The sequence below is a fragment of the Rhinolophus ferrumequinum genome, chromosome 18 (assembly GCF_004115265.2).
Source record: "Rhinolophus ferrumequinum isolate MPI-CBG mRhiFer1 chromosome 18, mRhiFer1_v1.p, whole genome shotgun sequence".
NCBI lineage: Eukaryota > Metazoa > Chordata > Mammalia > Chiroptera > Rhinolophidae > Rhinolophus > Rhinolophus ferrumequinum.
Genome location: NC_046301.1, coordinates 38553868 through 38572981, shown reverse-complemented (window position 1 = coordinate 38572981; position 19114 = coordinate 38553868). Strand labels below are relative to the sequence as shown.

At 39.0% G+C, this 19114-nt stretch overlaps 1 protein-coding gene across 1 annotated transcript; it reads left to right on the top strand.

Moving 5' to 3' along the window:
• The first annotated feature begins 1984 nt into the window (after window positions 1-1984).
• Window positions 1985-17966, top strand: LOC117037407 (zinc finger protein 709). The gene is made up of 4 exons (XM_033133359.1): window positions 1985-2159; window positions 14395-14521; window positions 14733-14802; window positions 15209-17966. The coding sequence occupies exons 1-4, from the start codon at window positions 2157-2159 to the stop codon at window positions 16962-16964; spliced, it is 1956 nt and encodes a 651-aa protein (XP_032989250.1). The 5' UTR covers window positions 1985-2156; the 3' UTR covers window positions 16965-17966.
• Window positions 17967-19114: the final 1148 nt, after the last annotated feature.

Below are 19114 nucleotides of genomic sequence, written 5' to 3'. Positions count from 1 at the left end.
TGCCTAAGGCTGGGTGTTGAAGAAGGAAGATGGGAAGATTGGGAGTGATAGCTAAAGAGGAGAAAGGGTTTCTTTTTGAGGTGATGAAAATATTCAAAAATTGATTGCATGTATCTGCAAATATGCTGAGAATCATTGAATTGTACACTTTAACACGGTGCAGTGTATAGTATGTGCATTATATTTCAATAAAGCTGTTGAAATAAATAAATGCATTGAGAACTTTGCAATGCAAAAGAGTTTTGCAATCCAGTCTCTTAGACATTATTAGAGTTTCATGTTAGTTAACACATCCATCGTTTCACATAGCTACTTTGTGTGTGTGTATGGTGAGAATGCTTAATCCATTGTTTTAGCAAATTTCAAGTATACAATATAGTGTATATACCGTGTTTCCCCAAAAAGAAGACCAGGTCTTACATTAATTTTTGCTCCATTAGGGCTTATTTTCAGGGGATATCTAATTTTTTTCATGTATAGCAACCTACATTTATTCAATTACAGTTATGTCATCTTCTTCTGGAACATTGTCATAATGTACTAAATGCGACCATCTGGCTGAGATCTTAACTGGGGCTTATTTTCGGGGTAGGTCTTATTTTTGGGGAAACACGATATGTACACATACGATATATTAAGTCATCATGTTATAATCTTTAAATATGGACAATTTTATAAATTATACCTGTTAAAGAGAAAACCAGAGGCCCAAAGGCCTTCACTTGTGGTAAAGCCCATGAACCAAACCTAGATTTAATACCTGACCTAACTACTGTTTCAGTCTCTCCTAGAAACATAATCTTAATCAACCAGTCTGAAATTTTCTGGTTAACACCAATGAGATAATCTATCACATGCAGGCCCTCTCCATCCACAGCCCCCACATAGAAAGAAGAGGCAATTTGAATGAAAAACTCTTGTCATTCCCTTTCCCCCAAAACAAGACATCCTGGTTTTAAAAATAATCCTCACTTTTCTTTTGTTAACAGCTCCCTTGCCTCACCCTTCCTCCTATAAAAGCTTCCCTTTTGTACAACTCCTGGAGCACGCTTCTAGTTGCTACAGTAGTTGGGATACTGCCTGATTCATTAATTGCTTACTAACGCCAATTAGATCTTTAAATTTGCTCATCTGAATTTTGTTTTTAACATACCTAAAGCTGGGGATGTATTGTAAGTTTATATAATGATTTATTGTTTTTTTTTATATCATTAAAAATAGGAATCAATTATCTTAAGGATATTATAGTCATTTACATTTCAAAGTTCTCTAAGGACACAGCAAAAATTGATCTAAAATAAATTTCCTTACAGTGTAAAATGTACATCTGAGAATGTAGTGAACACATCTCACACCTGTGTGGAGAGACTGAGAGGAGTCCCTGAGTCCAGGCAGACTAGGGATGCGGTTTCCAACTTCCCACCAGAGCCAAGCGGTCTGGGATTTTTTTCTCTTAAGGACCAAATGAGTGGGGTTGGGGCAGTCACTGGTGGAAGGTTCAAGGCTCGGAAGCATCAAAGAATGAAATGGAGCCAGACTCGTTATTACAGATGCTGAGGTCACATTTCAGTGTCTGTGTTTCTAAACAAGGGTCACAATTTCATGAGTGGACTCCCAGCCTCACGCCCAGACCTTGACCCCTAGAAAACTTAAAACCCTCTTTTCCAGTGTAGCCTGGCGGGGGTTGCCCTCATGTTCTGCACTTATTTGCTTCACTTGCAAACTCAGTCAGGACTTCAATGTGCACGCCTGTGTCCAAACGTTCACAAAGAGCTGGGCAAATACTTCAGAGTCGCCCAGGCCAGGAAAAGGTTCTGTTTGAAAGCAAATGTGCCAGGCCTGGTAAGGTTTCTCCCTACAGCTCAGGCTGGTTTGGATGAGCCTAGCTTCATCCCGCTTGCTGTCACTCAGGCACTGGAGAGAGGGGCTTAGGAAACTGTCCAATCAAGGGCGCCGCTGGGGCAGGTGGGTGGGGTGACGCACCCAAGCGGCGTCTACGTTTTTTCTCGCTCTAGCGGTGCGAGGGTTCGCTGGTGTGCTGGCGTTAACGGTCTCTGGTGGTCCCGCCTCAGCCTTTGTCGCGCTGTGATCTGCATTGTGATCTGCACTGGTCGTGGGAGTCGTAGGGAGGACTCAAGGAGACCCAGGAAACAGAAATGGTGAGTGTGCAGGCCCGGTCAGGAGACCAGGAGGAAGGGCCCACCGTGGCAGGACCTGGGTCTCCCCGCGGTCAAGTCCGGAGTCTGCGGACCCCAGTCCGCCCCGGCCGCCGCTAGGACCTTGGTCCCCTCCAACACACAGCGTGGGGGCAGGGCAGACAGGCTGGACCCGGGGCGTCCTGTCCCGTCACTACGCGCGGCGACTTCGGCCCCGCCCCAGGAGCCTCTTTGGGCAGCTTTGCGCTCGTAGCCTCAGTCTTGCCTGATGCGGTGACTGTTGGGGGAAGAGGGAAGTGTCAAAGAGGGACAGTCGTGACTTGGTCTCCGGGGGTTCGTACGTAGGAGCAGCTGTGGTCTGTGGGGTCCCCAGACCCTCCTTTTTCTTTAGGAGCGGGCCATTTTCTCCTGAGTTTTCCAAATGTTTGAGAAGCAAGGTCTGAAATACACAACACTGTTGTCGCCCCAACCTAGCTTCTCCTGGGACTGGCACTCTCTGAATTTGAAATCCCTCCCCTCATTCCCAAACGCCGACTCTCCTCATCAATTCACAGCATCATTATCAACTATTTGCCCTCCTGGGTATATTTTTAAAAGACCTGATATTTAACTATCATTTACTCCCAGAGCCATGGATGGCTCATTTTTAAAGATTATATTTGTCTATGTGTATTTTACATGAGAGAAATCATAAAACACCCACCTGGAACTACTTTGCATGAAATCCTTGTGCCTGACCTTCTAGGACCTTCCCTGGGTACAGACGTCCTATGGGAAGTTCTTTGGGTGGAGGCTCCTCTTGGGAAACTTCCCTGGTGTTCTTTCGTGTCAGCACTGACCCGCTGTGGGTTGGTCACTTGGAAAGATTTATTCACTTATTTAAGTCTCCGTTTTTCAGTAAGGGTGAAATGTATTTGGTTGATAGAGCTTCACAGACAGTTTAAGGTATGTCCAAACAGGCAAGAAAGATGTGAATTTAAGAAAACATAAAATATTCCTGTATTACATTTTATTTGTTAAGAATTCTGGTTTTCACTCTTTCATTCCCTGAGCTATTGTGGTAAGACTCTGAGGTCTGTTCTTGCCATGGAAATAATAAACACACATCTTTTCTCTTTTTTGTTGTTTCTGTTTTTCGTGTTTTTTTTTTCCATTTGTTTTTTTTCCCCTAAGGAATAGATATATATGGTTCTCTGGTGGAACTAGTAAAAGTGCTTTATAATTTTCTTTCCTCCTTTGCACATAAATGTTGGGTTTAAGTGATTTGCCAAATTGTTAAAAAAAACTGAATTTTTATCATTTATAGTATTAATGATGTTCTAGAGCAAAGGGACTGGGATTAGAGGCCTGTGGTCAGTGACCCAGGTTAAGGCCCCTTTGACCTGCAAAGGGAAGTACTTGAAGGCCCAGTGGTTCTTCCTGGGGAGCCTCCCCTGCAGGTGTCCTACCTGCTCACACCCACTGTGGAGGGGCCTTCACACTGAGAGAAACTGCATCCCTGGAGAGCTAGGGGTGCAGGTGCACATGGTATTGGGGGTTGGGGGAGGAGGAGTGGATACTCTTTCTGAGGTTGTGGTTTCTTAGGCCTAGACATTTTTAGATGTTATGGTTGAGTTTTGCATCCACAGCGTAGGTGCTCTCAGGGTGTAATCTGTGCACAGTGAGAAAGTCTGTGAAGATCAGGGGTTCTGTCTTGTGGACAAAGGGTTTATGATTTGAGAATTCATTTGGGTCAGAGGTTAAACTGAATCAGGCTGAGAGTTTCCTCACTTGAGAGAATGGAAGCCTGAGACTGACCCACTCTAGAGGTTCTGTCTCAACTGGGAATATGTTCAACATTCTGAATGTGGGTTTGCTTCTGACCTGTAGGGTAGCAGGCTTCATATTTGTTTTGATTCCAATATTTATATTTCTTTTCTTGGATCCCTTTCTCAGTTTAATATTGCATTTGATTGTAGTTTCCATGAGCACTTGGGGGGTTTAAAATGTAAGTTCATTCTTGTCTACATGCATTGTCTGAAACACCCCATCTTGGCTTTAACTAGATTTAATGACTCACATGTTTCAGAAAACTTGCACTGTGGGGTGGGCCCCAGGTCTCAAAACCCATCCCCTGTTACACACAAGCACAGGAGAGCTCTTTTCCACTCCACTCTTCCTAGAGCTCTAATGTGTACCACCCATCTCAGCTTCACCTCTCCAAGCCATAGGACTCTGCTCCGCAATAGAGTTTTCACCCAGAAAGATAGAGTGGTCCTGTCCCACCACCATCTTGTTTATACCTTTGGTGAGTATTGGTCCCTGTTGCTTCCCTAGAGGCCATTGTACCTCTGAATCCTAGAGACTTACTTAAAAAAAAAAAAAAAAAAAAAAGGTACCGTTGACTGAGAGATACAATATAAAGAAAGATGATTGTGTAACCAAATAGAATTTTTGTTTCATTAGGCAGGAGAACCTCAAGATGTGAGATGGGTGTATTTAAGTTCTCAGGTACTGTTTCCATTTTTAGGTCATGATTGTTTGTGCCTCTCCCTAGCCTACTTTGACATTTAAAAGTCTATATTATTCCTAATTTATTTTAATGGATGTGAAGAGAAAGCAGTTGAATTTCTATTTTTATTGAGGAAAACAATTCAAAGCTTATGTAAATCTGTGTAATTCTTAGTCCTTTTCAGGGGTTAATTGCAAACCCCTAATTATAGTATGCTATTTATTTCTGAAAGTATCCCCAGTGAGATATATAGTGGAGGGACAAACTATTATGCCCTTTGTCCTTTTAGTTAGAAGGAGACTTGTAAATATTTTATGGTCTCTGGTTTTATATCCATTAATGTTTAAAGGATTAAATCTTGGAATGATTTCCTATATAGGAAAATTAAAATTAATTTTAAAAAGCAAAAGTGAATCAAAAATAATGATTAAGCATAGGAAAATATGGTGAATGTAAATTTCTCTCCTTATTTTAAGTAAGTAATCTGGGAGAGGTTAAAAAAAAATCCCTAAGATAGGAAACTAACTTCAGAAGACTCCCTGAGGGCATATCCTGCTCCACTCCTGTGCTCTTATAACCCTCAACCAGTTTTGTCTTTATATAAAAACAAGTCATGCATATGCGTATTTTTCTTACCCATCCATGTTTGTTCTTGTAATGAGTGTTCAGGCTTCACATATTTGATGTTTGACTCCTGAAACCTTAAGCCCCACCCCTCCCTTTCCCCATCCTGCTTCTTACCTGTCAGGCTGATGAGAAGCCTGGAGGCTCCTGCACTGGGAGCTGCTGCTTGCTGTGGAGCCCTCCTGTGAGCTGTGCTGCCCTGCCCTGTATCGTGGACCCATCCAGCCTGGGGTCTGTATACAGAGGACTCTGAATTTGACATTTTAGATAATTTCTATTCCTTTGAGAGCTCCAGGAGTATGGGAATAGGACCCTCCTTATAGTGAGTTGGTATCTTGACTGGAACCCTATTATGTGTTCAGCGTGAAGGTGTGACTGACTCTGGGGTCCTGCCAACATAAGAGGGCATCTTAGGGGGATACGAGGATTATTGTACCTTGTTAATGAGGTGAGCCCATCAGATGCTCACTCCTTAAAGAGCAATTTTTTCAGAGTGGGCTGAGTACCCCCCACCCCCATAACAGAGGGCTCACTGGGACCCTTAAGTAACTGCTACTGCTGCTCCTGTCTCTACTGCAACAAAGATCCTGACCCTCTGAGTGATGGGGGACAGCACCCATAACCTCACAGCAAAGGGATTAGTTTAAACCACTTTAAGCCCAGTGTATTTAAACTCAATTATTAAGCAACCGGTGTTCATGGAGGAGGCTTGTTACCCTGATGGCAGTGATGTGAGGCCGTCTAGAGGAGTAAATTTTATGAATACCAAGGTGGACAGGAACTTCTCCCAGCAAAAGTATATCCAGGGACCTAAGATGCAAAATAGGAAGGACAGGAGGGAGAGAAGAGAAAAAAGGTACTAAAATAAAGGTCCACAATTTGACCCAATTTGAAATCCAAAATATACTAAAATAATTTACATAACAAAAAAGAAGAAAGGTCTCTGCTTGGCCTTTGTTCCTCTACAACATAGGTTTGAATTAATATTAATGTTGCTCATGCACTAATTCACAAAACTTCATGTAATTAACCAAACTAGGTATCAACTTACAGGTATACCTGGAGATCTCATTAAATTTAAGCAATTTACCTCCTCATATTAGGGGAATTTCTGAATCTAACACAGAGGATAAACAGGTATGTTTCACTTTAACCAGCAGAATTCTCGTCTTGCCTAAATTACTTATTGTCATATCACCCATTGTCCTAAAATATCCCTTGGTGAACCAGAAAACTCTGAACTCACAATTCATAAATTAAAATAAGACTTCAGTACTTGCCTTGACCAAATGAGACCCCATAGACCTTACCCTCCAATTAAATTAGTTAATATAGCCCAGTGTAAATTAAACAGGACTTTGAATTATTGAAAACCATTGTAAGAAACCTATTTAGGAAAAAATGATTATCCCCAGTGCTTCTCCTTTTAGCAGCCTTGTGTGGTCTGTTCTTGAATTTGGAAAGAATGAATGACACCACACAGTGGATTACTGAAACTTTGAGGTTGTGGTCACAGAAAATAAAACCGTATACCCAGCCTCCAACATTATGGAAATTACTGACTCCATCCACTTAACAGCTGTTAAATTTCCTGCTATCTCGGATTTGGCTAAGTTTGTTCTGCTCAATGCCTATTTCAATAGCCTCTCAGATGCAGTTGGCGTTCACCTGTGAAGGGACATGACACACCTTTACCTGGATCCCATCAGGGAATCTCAGTAGCCTTGCCATCCCAGGCTGTCTACAGGCAGGGTCTGAACTGCATCCACTTTGCTCCAGGAGCCCAGGTATGACATGACACTAATGACCTCTTCTGAAGACATTTGTTTCACATGCATTCAGAACATATAAATAGTGAAAAAAACAGCTCACAAAAAGTGCTTGGTCCATTTGACCCACACATAATGTAAGGCGCTAATACCTTGGTTAAGTTCTTGAAAATTATTTGGTAATCAGAGGGCTGCTCCTTCCTGACCCTGAAGGAATAGCACAGTCCCTCTCAGCAACCACATCTCCTAGAATTTTTTGATGTTGGGGAGGAAACATAGTCCTTGTTTATGAATTTTACTTGAACCCAATTACACTGTTACTGGCAAATAGGCCTACCTTGATGGCACCTGTACCACATCACAATTACAACTAAATTATACAAGAACCACCCTTGAGAACCACCTGAAGACTAGCTGAACAGAACTCATAACTAATGATATAAAGAAACCACGTTGAGATGGGTAGAAGGGGTGGAGATGCAAAACGGACTGGTCCCCCACCCACGTGTGGCAGTTAATTGGGAGGGATATCTCAGCTGTGCAGGACCCCCAGAGGAGTGAAGGGTCCCAGCCCCACACTGGGATCCCCAGCCCAGACCACCAATGCTGGGAAGAGGAGTTCTCATACCTGGCTATGAAAATCAGTGGGGATTCCTACCCAGTGAAATACAGGGCACTCCCAGGCAGTCCTCTTAAAGGGCCTGTGTACGGACTTACTCAATAAGAGACCCACTAGCTTTGAGCTCCAGTGCTGGGTAGCATCTTGAAAAGTGCCTGGGATATATGGATAGGAACTGAAATGTCTGGCTGCAGGGCAAGGGCTGGAGGGGCTCGTCTCTCTGCCATTTTATTCCTTTGTTGAACCCGAACCCCACAGAGCTGTGAGGTGAGTGGCATTGTTCCTTTACTGCAGGTGCCCAATTTGAGTCTCCATCAAACTCCCCCCGCCCTGGTCCAGCTCCTGCACAGACCCAACCTCTTTCAGCAGCTGCTACAAAGAGCTGGCCTCGGCCTGCACTGCACACTTCCCTAAAACCTCTGAAAGGTCCACAAGCCCCAAACAAGCAGCAGCTGGCCTTGGATGCCCTGTACCTCTTGCTAAGCGGCCCCCAGCCCGGCACTACTGGGAGCCTACCTCAGTTTGCAGAATAGCCTCTCCCAGGTGCCTTCAAGCCCAGCACAGGCACCTACCAACCACAGATCACTTTGTAGTTCCTACAAGGTGGCCCCAGGCTGGGTACAGGCAGTGGCTGACCTAGGCGTGCACTGGGGCCCCTCCAAAGAGGCCCCAGAACCAACATCCCTGATCACTGGCTTTAGACCATACCAGAGTGCCACCAAATTAGCTCCACAAACAATACACTTAAAGGGTGGTCTCAGCAGGCACCATGGCCCTGCTATAGCAAATCCCAATCCATAGGGTTATCCCTCACACAACAGCTTGTCCAATGTAGTCATGGCCAGTCCTCATAGCCAGTCCACTTGAGGGTAGATTCTATTCACTGACGTGCCAACAACAATCAAGGCTCAACTACAACAGGAGGGCACACACAACCCACACAAAGGACACTCCTGGAGCATCCGACTCAGGTGATCAGGGAGACTGCACCACTGGGTTCCATAGGTCCTACTGTATATATAAGGCCACTCTGTCAATATTGGGAGATTTGGCAAATCTACCTAATACATAGAAACAAACACAGAGAAGCAACCAAAATGAGACAAAGAAAAAGAAACATGTCCCGAATAAAAGAACAGGAGAAAATTCCAGGGAAAGAACTAAACAAAGTAGTGGCAAGTAATCTACCAGATACAGAGTTCAAAACACAGGTTTTAAGGATCCTCATTGAACTTAGGGAAAGAATAGAACTCAGTGAGAACTTCAACAAAGAGATAGGACACATAAAAATGGAGATGGAAAACATAAAAAAAGAACCAGTCAGAAATGAAGAATACAGTAACTGAAATGAATACATTAGATGGGATCAACAGCAGATTAGATGAAACAGAGGCTTAAATCAGCAATTTGGAAGACAAGGTAGCAGAAAACACCCAACCAAAACAGCAAAAGGAAAAAGAAGTTTTAAAAAATGAGGTGTTTAAAAGGTTTCTGGGACAACATCAAGCATGCCAATGTTTGCATCATAGGGGAGCAGAAGGAGGATAGACCAAGGAATTGAATACCTATTTGAAGCAATAGTGACTGAAAACTTCCCTATCCTGACAAAGGAGATAGACATACAAGTCCAGGAAGCACCAAGAGTCCCAAACAAGATGAACTCAAAGAGGCCCACACCAAGTTACATCATAATTAAAATACTAAAGTTTAAATACAAAGAATCTTAAAAGCAACAATAGAAAAGCAGTTACCTACCTACAAGGGAGCTTTCATGAGACTGTCTGCTGATTTGTCAACAGAAACTTTCCCAGAAGAGATTGGCAGGAAATACTGAAAGTGATGAAAGCAAGGACCTACAACTAAGACTACTCTACCCAGCAAGGCTATCATTTAGAATTGAAGAAGAGACAAAGAGCTTCCCAGACAAGAGAAAGCTAAAGGAGTTCATTATCACCAAACCAGTATTACAAGAAATGTTACAGAGACTTCTGTAGGAAGAAGAAGAAAAATAAAGATAAAAAATATGAATAATAAAGTGGCAGTAACTACATACCTATAAAAAATTACTTTAAATATAAATGGATTAAATGCTCCAAACAAAAGCCATAGGGTGGCTGAATGGATAAGAAAACAAGATCCAAGTGCCCATTGATAGACAATTGGATAAAGATGTGGTACATATATACAATGGAATATTACTACTCAGCCATAAAAAAGAATGAAATTTTACCATTTGTGACAACATGGATGGACCTAGAGGGTATTATGCTAAGTGAAATAAGTCAGAGAAAAACAAATACCATATGACTTAACTTATATGTGGAATCTATAAAATGAAATAAACAAAAGAGAAACAAGCTCATAGATACAGAGCAAACTGATTGATAGTTACCAGGCGGGAGGAGGTTTGGGGGACTGGGTGAAAAAGGTAAAGAGATTAAGAAATGTGAATTGGCAGTTACAGAATAGTCAAGGGGATGTAAAATACAGCATAGGAAATTTAGTCAATAATATTGTTATATCTATGTATGATGTCAGGGGTACTAGACTTATTGGGGGGATCATTTGGTGAGTTATGTAAATGTCTAACCCCTGTGCTGTACACCTAAAACTAATATTGAATGTTAACTGTAATTTAAAAATACATAATTTTAAAAGAGTGAAGAGTTTATATTGGCATTGACTTTTGTGTTATATGATCCATAAGTTTGGGCAGATGTTTAATGACATGTATCCTTCATTTCTGTGCCATATAGTTTCACTTCCCTAAAAATCCTTTATGCCCACCTATTGTTTTATCCTTCCATCCAACCTCAAATCCTTCACAGAGATCTTTTTATTGTCTCATAGTTTTGTCTTTTCCAGAATGTCCTATACTTAGAATCATACAGTACATAGCCTTGTTAGATTTAGATTGGCTTTCATTTAGCAAAGTATTTTTAACATTCATCCATGTGTTTTCATGGCTGATACCTCATTTCTTGCTATCACTGAATAGTATTTCATCATACGGATTTACCACTGATTGTTCATCCACTTGGCTCTTGAAGGACATCTTGCTTAATTCTTAACTCTTGCCAATTAGGAATAAAGCACCTACAAACTTATTCATATGTATGTTTTTCTGTAAACATAAGGTTTCAACTCATTTAGGTCAATATCAAGGAGTGTGATTGCTGGATCTTAACTATATGTAGTAAGAGTATATTTAATTTTGACAGAAAATTCCTGTCTCCATTGTAGTCATACCCAATTCCATTCCCACCATGAAGGAGGGTTACCCATAGCTTCACATCTGCACCAGTATTTGTTGTTCTGAGTGTTTTCAATTTTCAACATTTGATAAGTATATAGTGGTCTCTCTTTGTTTTATTTGTAATACCCCATGATATGTTGAGCGTGATTTCATGTTATTTGTCATCTGTATTTTTCTTTGGTAAGTTGACTGTTGTATATTTTGCTTATTTTTATTTAGGTTGTTTGTCTTCGTATTCTTGGGCTTTAAGAGCTGTGTGTGTGTATATATATATACACACACACACACACACACACATATATATGTATTTGGATACTAAATATATAGTTAAGATTATATATATACACACACACACACACACACACATATTACACACACACACACACACACACATATGTAATTTGGATACCATTTATCAGATAAGTGTTTTACAGAAGATTTTCTCCTAGCCTGTGACTTGTCTTTTCATTCTCTTAACACTTTCCCAGAGCAGGTGTTTTTCATTTTAATGAAGTAAAACATCATTTTCTTTCTGTAATGGATTATTTTTTGGTGTGGTCTCTAAAAAAGAAAATCATCTCTGAAGACAAGGTCACATAGATGTTCTCTTGTGTTATCTTGTAAGAGTTCTTTTAAACTTTTGCATATCGCATTTAGATTTATGACCTATTTTGAGTTAATTTTTTGTAAAAAGGCTAAGGTCTATATCTACTGTGTGTGTGTGTGTGTGTGTGATTTGTCAATATCCATTTTATCCAGCACTATTTGTTTAAATGACTTTCATTTTTCCATTGATTATCAGTTCACTATATCATTTGACTATTTTTGTCAGGGTCTATAGGACTCCCTCAACCTAGCTATACTCTTATTAACTTCAGGCATCATCTCTGTTGTGGGTTCTTTCAGAATATTTACATAGACAGTCATGTCTGTGTAGATTGACATGGAACAAAGTTTTATGTCTTGCTTCCCAATCTGTGTACCATTTATTTCCTATCCTTATTACATGGCTAGGGCTTCTACTGCAATGTTGAATGTTACTGGTGACAGGAAACCTCCTTGCCTTGTTCCTAATCATACCAGAAAAGCATCTAGTTTCTCACCATGAAGTATAATGTTAGCTACAGGTATCGTGTATTCTTTCTCAAGAATAGACAGATCCCCTTTATTACTGCTTTGTTATTATAAATGGATGTTAGGTGGTATTAAATCCTTTTTCATGTTCCTTTTCCCCTCCTATTCTGACATTAGTAATTTCTGTCTCCCCTCTTCTTAGGTATCTTGATTAGATGTTAGTCAGTTTTATTAACTTAATTTTTTTCAAAGGACCAGCTTTTGGTTTTGGAAACAAGGAGAATTATTTTTTCTTTCAAAACTTTAAATATTTCACTCTGTTCTCTTCTTGCTTTCATGGTTTCTGAAAAAAAAGTATGATTTAATTCTAATATTTTTTCTATAACTAATATTTGCTTCCCCCTCTGCCTTTTTTTCCAATATATTTACTTTGTCTTTCATTTTTCTCTAGTTTGATATGATATACTTGGTGTGCATTTTAGCTGTTTTTCATGTTCTCTGAGCTTCTTGGATCTACAGTTTGCCATCTATGATTAATTTTCGGAAAATCTCAGTGATTATTATTAGTTATATTTTCTGTTTCTTTTCCTTTGGGTATTCCCATTATATATATTCAACCTTCTGCCATTGCTCTACAGTCTGTGGAGATTATGTTAGTTCTTTTTGTCCTTGCATTAGCCTCTGGTGAAATATTGTTTTCTAGTACAGACCTTGTTAAGGACAGACAATTTGGGACATATTTTAAAATGCCATTTTTATATTTTGTTTCTTAGTTTTGTAGAGTGGTTTGTTTGTGGTCTGAATTCTCTGATGGATATAAGAAAAGTTGTTCATTTCAAGTTTTTTTTTTCTTTTTTCTGAGGTTGAGAATAATGGCTTTCAAGTCCCTTAAATACCAGACTAGAAACTGGAATTCTCTGCCCCAGTTGTTGATGATTGACAGCTGACACTTTACACTCTCATCTCTCCTCATTCCCTTTTGACCTACATCAATACAAAATGATAAGAGCACCTTGGTGCTCCTTCCAGTACAGTGGCAAGAGATTCAGTCCTTTTAAAATCTTGTTCTTGCCTTTGAGCTCTCACCCTAACCCACCCCTACCCTCAATTTAAAAAAACAGTCCCCGCATCTTTCCTTGCTCTCTCAAGCCATTTCATGTCTGCTGGAGAGGCCTGCCTTGCTTTTCCCACAGACCTCAATTATGAATTAATAATCCTTCATGCACTCTTGGCCATGTGTGGTGTCATCAGCTAAGGGATCCGTATCCTTAGGGCTTGAGGTATCACTCTTGAGGTATCAAACTCTAATAGAGAGTTTGGGGATTAGAGAAGTTGGGAGTACAGCCTCAAGGTGGCTGGTGGGGAAACAATTTCTCCTGCAACTTGAAGGTGGAGGTTTTATGGTGGAAGGAAGGTTTTTTGGAGGAAGGCACTGCTGAGTCCTTCATGTGTGTTGTACTCAAGGGCAAATTCACCATCAAACTATTGTGATTTTCATGAATGAAATTCCAGTCGGCAACTCCCAGCCTCTTCCTCAGGGTCAGCAAGGTGCAGGGTAGTGTCCTGTTACTGCCATAAAGAGCTCTTCTGGCATATTTGTCACTGTGTCTGCCTATGTGTACTAAAATTTGGCTCCAAGCACCCCTGAGACACTTGAGTATAGAGATTTTGTAGTCTAAGTTTTCATGCGTTTTTTTTTTTTGTTTGTTTTGTTTTATCATCTGAAGTCTATGTTTTAGTTAACTTTCTAGCTTATCAAATCATACAGAGAGGAAGGAAAATAATGTGATATTAATGTGATAAATATTAAGTTAAAAGCAATAGTTTTCAATAAGAATATTTTCAATCCACCAGCTGCTTCTGACTACTTCTGAAGGCCTGGAGTACTTTCGGGACAATATAGCCAGATGGACCTTATTAAAAGTTGGATTTCCACAGCTTTCCTGGACTCTTGTGTGATGATGGGAATGGGGAAAAAAACGCTTTTAGTTCTTCACTCTGTTTTTTATTGATTAAACATTATATAGATTTGACACTCTGCCTTATGGAAGGCTGTTTATGGTGGGTAATAAGCAAGGAGATGAAAGTTTTTCTCACAACATATTGATGATCTGAAGTGATACTTGTTTCATTTGTGTAGCATGTCTGTCATTTCCCAACATGCTATTTACCCTGCCATGAGAGAGAAATAAGATGTAATGTGATCACAGTAAAAGCATGTAAATTATTTCTGTACATTCATGATGCTGTTAAATTTATGAGGAAGTAAGTGTGGACAGGGATTAAGTTTATGCTGATCAGTCATAGAATAAATATTTGGAGATGACAGAATTATGACTTTCATATAAATGCAGTATAGATATCCAGTGCTGTCAGTATCATACATCCTTCTGTGCACATATTAGGACTCAGTGGCCATTGAGGATGTGGCTGTAACCTTCACCCTGGAGGAGTGGGCCTTACTGGATCCTTCACAGAAGAAACTCTACAGAGATGTGATGAGGGAAACCTTCAGGAACCTGGCCTCAGTAGGTAAGGATGACAATTTACCTCCACTTCATCAATTAGAGAACAAGTGTTTCTTGCTTATCGACATTTTTCCAAGATTTGGATTGTGGAAAGGTAGGCCATTGGTAAATAAACTAAGCATGATCACAGAATCCAATAATAATTGATGTAGAATCTCGTAATTTTTCTGTAATTTCTAATATTTTGGAATATTTTGGGGGGGTTTGCATTTTAGGAAAAAAATGGGAAGATCATGGAATTGAAGATTTGTATAAAAACCAGGGGAGAAAACTAAGAAAATTAAGGTAAGTGATATTCGCAGTAGAAAGTAGTGATTTGAGAATCCTGTTATGTTAGGAAATTTAAAAAGAAGGAAACAAAACAAGTACCCCTGCTTCAAATTTAGTTACTAGAATTTTTTCACCAAAAATACCTTCTTTATATCTGTAAGGCATAAAATGTTCAGTGTTTGTAAAATAACTCACTTCAAAATAGTATTATTAAATTTTATATATGAATATTATTGGTTTGATAATATTTTGGTGAAGTCCTCTTATAGACCATGTCTTATATTCAACTTTAAACAATTCAACAAAACTGAAAATCTGCACTTTTGATATAAATCGTAAAAATGTGTTTCAAATGCCCTATTAAGAAATAAAAAACTGTTAATAAAGAAGTTATTAATACTGTATTTCTCATTTTTTACAGAAGTCATATGGTAGAGAAACTTTGTGAAAGTAAAGAGGGTAGTGAATGTGGAGAAAACTTTAGCCTTATTCCAAATATGAATCTGAACAAGAAAACCACTGGAGTAAAACCACATGAGTGCAGTACATGTGGAAAAGTCTTTATGCATCATTCATTCCTTAATAGGCACATCAGATGTCACACTGAACATAAACCATATGAGTATCAGAACTATGGAGAGAAGCCATATAAATTTAAGAAATGTGATAAAGCTTATAATTATCTCCAATTTTTTGATAAACAGGAAAAAAGTAATAATGGAGAGAAAAAATATAAATGTAAGGAATGTGGGAAAACGTTTTGTGTTCGTACATCCCTTCAAATACATAAAAGGATTCACACAGGAGAAAAACCGTACAAATGTAAGGAATGTGGGAAAGCCTTCATGTGGCATACAGCATTTCAAAGACACATGATAATGCATACTAGAGATTCTCCTTATAAATGTAAGGAATGTGGGAAAGCCTTTAATTGTTCCACTTCATTGCAAATACATGAAAGAACTCACACTGGCGAGAAACCCTATCAATGTAAACAGTGTGGAAAAGTTTTTAGATATCAAAATACTTTTCAAATACACAAAAGGACTCACACAGGAGAGAAACCATATGATTGTAAGCAATGCGGTAAAGCGTTCAGTTGTCCCAGTTCTCGTCGAAAACATCAAAGAACTCACACCGGAGAGAAACCTTATGAATGTAAGGAGTGTGGAAAAGCCTTTGGTGAACTCTCAGGCCTTCGAGTACACATGATCACTCATACTGGAGAAGGACCTTATAAGTGTAAAGAATGTGAGAAAGCATTCCTTTCTCCCAGTTCATTTCGAATACATGAAAGGATTCACACTGGAGAGAAACCCTATGAATGTAAAGAATGTGGTAAAGCCTTCAGTTATTACTCTTCCTTTCAATCACATGAAAGAATTCATACTGGAGAGAAACCCTATGAATGCAAGGAATGTGGGAAAGCCTTCTCTCGTCATCAAACTTTAAAAATACACATGAGAGTGCACACTGGAGAGAAACCCTATAAATGTAAAGAATGTGAGAAAGCCTACAGATGTTACCTTTCCTTCCAAATACATAAAAGAAGTCATACTGAAGAGAAACCCTATGAATGCAAACAATGTGGTAAAGCGTACAAACATTACAGTTCCTTAGAAGCACACAAAAGAATTCATACTGGAGAGAAACCCTATGAATGCAAGGAATGTGGGAAAGCCTTCTTCCATAACCAAACCTTAAAAATACACATGAGACTGCATACTGGAGAGAAGCCCTATGAATGTAAACAATGTGGTAAAGCCTTCAGGTATTACTTTCCCTTCCAAAAACATGAAAGAAGTCATTTTGTAGAGAAATCCTATGAATGTAAGCAATGTGGTAAAGCCTACAGAGATTACAGTTCCTTACGAACACACAAAAGAACTCATACTGTAGAGAAACCCTATGAATGTAAACAATGTGGTAAAGCCTTTACATATTCCTTTTCCTTCCAGAGACATGAAAGAAGTCATACTGGAGGGAAACCTCATGAATGTAAGGAATGTGGAAAAGCCTTCTCTCGTCACTATACCTTAAAAATACACATGAGACTACACACTGGAGAGAAGCCCTATGAATGTAAACAATGTGGTAAAGCCTTTAGATATTCCTCTTCCTTCAGAATTCATGAAAGAAGTCATGAGAGAAATCCTGTGAACGTAAGCAGAATGTAAGCTCTACAGAGCTTACAGTTCCTTAGAAACAAACGAATTCTTATACGAGAGAAGCTTTATGAATGTAAGAAAGTTGGAAAAGCCTCAGATGTTATCAAAGTTTTTGATGACGTGAAAGAAATCACACAGGAGAGAAACTCTACAAATGTAAATAATGTGGTAAAGCCTACAGATATTAGATTTCCTTACAAACACACTAAAGGACTCACACAGGAGAGAAACACTGAATGTAAGCAATGTGTTCGAGCTTTCATTTCTCCTCTAAATTCGTTTCTAAATACATGAACTCACGCTAAAAGAAATTCTATGAAATTTCTTTTAAAGAATGTGGTAAAGACACAGCCATTTGAAGATATATGAGAGTGCACATTTGAGAGACATCATGTAAATGTAAAGAATGTGGAAAGACTTTAATAATCTCAGTTTTTACCAAAGGCATGAAAGGACTCACTGGGTAAAACTTCTTGAATGTAAGCTGGGGGAAGCACTTCCATTGGCCCACATCCTTACATGTGGAAAATCCCACCAAACAGAAATAAAAAATACAACATGAGAAATTGATGGAAATTAATCCATGTGTAATGTTCTAGAAAACTTTAAACATGAAAGAGTTAATAATAAGTTGTAAATATATTGTGTTTTTCAAATCTCTCAATGTGAGTCACTGAAATGTGGGTTTCTAGTAATTGTTTTCAGAAATGGATGTTGAAGAGAGATAATTCTGTGAGTCATCTTCAGTAATAGTACGTAAAATTAATAGGTAGTGCTTTTGTCTTAAATCAGCTAATATTTTCTTTTATTTTGAAGCCTGTTGGATTGATGGGTGAGTTGAAGTGTATTTCTAATATATAATTAGTTTTAATTTTTTATAATATTTTATTTGTTTTGTGGTAACAGGCCATTGAAATTTGACAGGGTGGTATTTTGGGGGGATTTTCATACTGGCCTTGTGGCAGTTCCTGTAAATCCTTAGTTTATCATACCTTGTTTCCCCGAAAATAAGACCTAGCTGGACAATCAGCTCTAATGCATCTTTTGGAGCAAAAATCTTATATTAATTTTTTTATATTAATTTCTTATATTAATTTTTGCTCCAAAAGACGCATTAGAGCTGATTGTCCAGCTAGGTCTTATATAAGACTGGGTCTTATATTATAGTAAAATAAGACCAGGTTTTATATTAATTTTTGCTCCAAAAGACACATTAGAGCTGATTGTCCAGCTAGGTCTTATTTTGGGGGAAACACGGTATATATTCTACCTTTCTTACTGACAAAGTTTCTTTTTTGGATGACAAGTATAAGAGCCTTTCTCCATTTTCCATACCTATAAACTGTTGATTCAATTGTTTTGTATGGCAGTTTATGAAAGAATGTAGTTTCATGTAAATTATTATTTTCGTATTTGGACTTGTGCGTTTTGACCTTTTTTCTGACTATTTGCTGAATAGACTTTGATTTAAGAAGAGAAACCTGTGATAGGACAAAAATCTAGAGCTGGAGATATTCCCCTGTGGGTAATATTACTAACTACGTTTTCCAAAATCTATCCTCTGTATGGCTCCACCTTAGAATTCACCAATAACCTCACTGACATGAGATTTTGGAGCCACCATTCAGGAAGAGAGAGAGATACATAGGAGTTTCAAAGACACCATTCTAGCCCATTTTCTGGATTTTTTGTACTTCCAATTAAGGGTATCCTCAACGATCACCAGCTGTTTCATATCAATTTTCTAAGAGGCATAGATTTCCACTCATACTTTCAGAAGATCCACATCAAAGATCCATCAGAGTTTGGAGTTTTCTGTAAGCTTTCTTGTATCCACCAGGAAACTGATTCAGACTTTTGTGCTTGGGAATATTGTCTGATTCCCCTTTTCTCTAGATTATAATGTCTATAATTTGTATAGGACACACCTTAAGTTGTTAACAGTGCTACTGAGTATGTTTTATTGATTCGCCATGACATCTACAATGGTGCCATCGAAAAGAACAACATGGGAGTTTGTTTCTCTACTGCACTGTACACTGGCTGCCTTGACCCACTCCTTCCATGTGAGAAGAAGCACCTTTCTCCTATGTGGAAGACCTTGGGTGTTTGTTACTTGGAGCTGAATATATTCTTTCAATATGTTTATAATTACATTT

What these genes read in the sequence shown, in the direction of transcription:
- LOC117037407 (XM_033133359.1), top strand. An exon ending in CAGGAACCTGGCCTCAGTAG is followed by an intron (nt 14,522 to 14,732) that starts GTAAGGATGACA and finishes TTTGCATTTTAG; the next exon opens with GAAAAAAATGGGAAGATCAT. An exon ending in AGAAAACTAAGAAAATTAAG is followed by an intron (nt 14,803 to 15,208) that starts GTAAGTGATATT and finishes CATTTTTTACAG; the next exon opens with AAGTCATATGGTAGAGAAAC.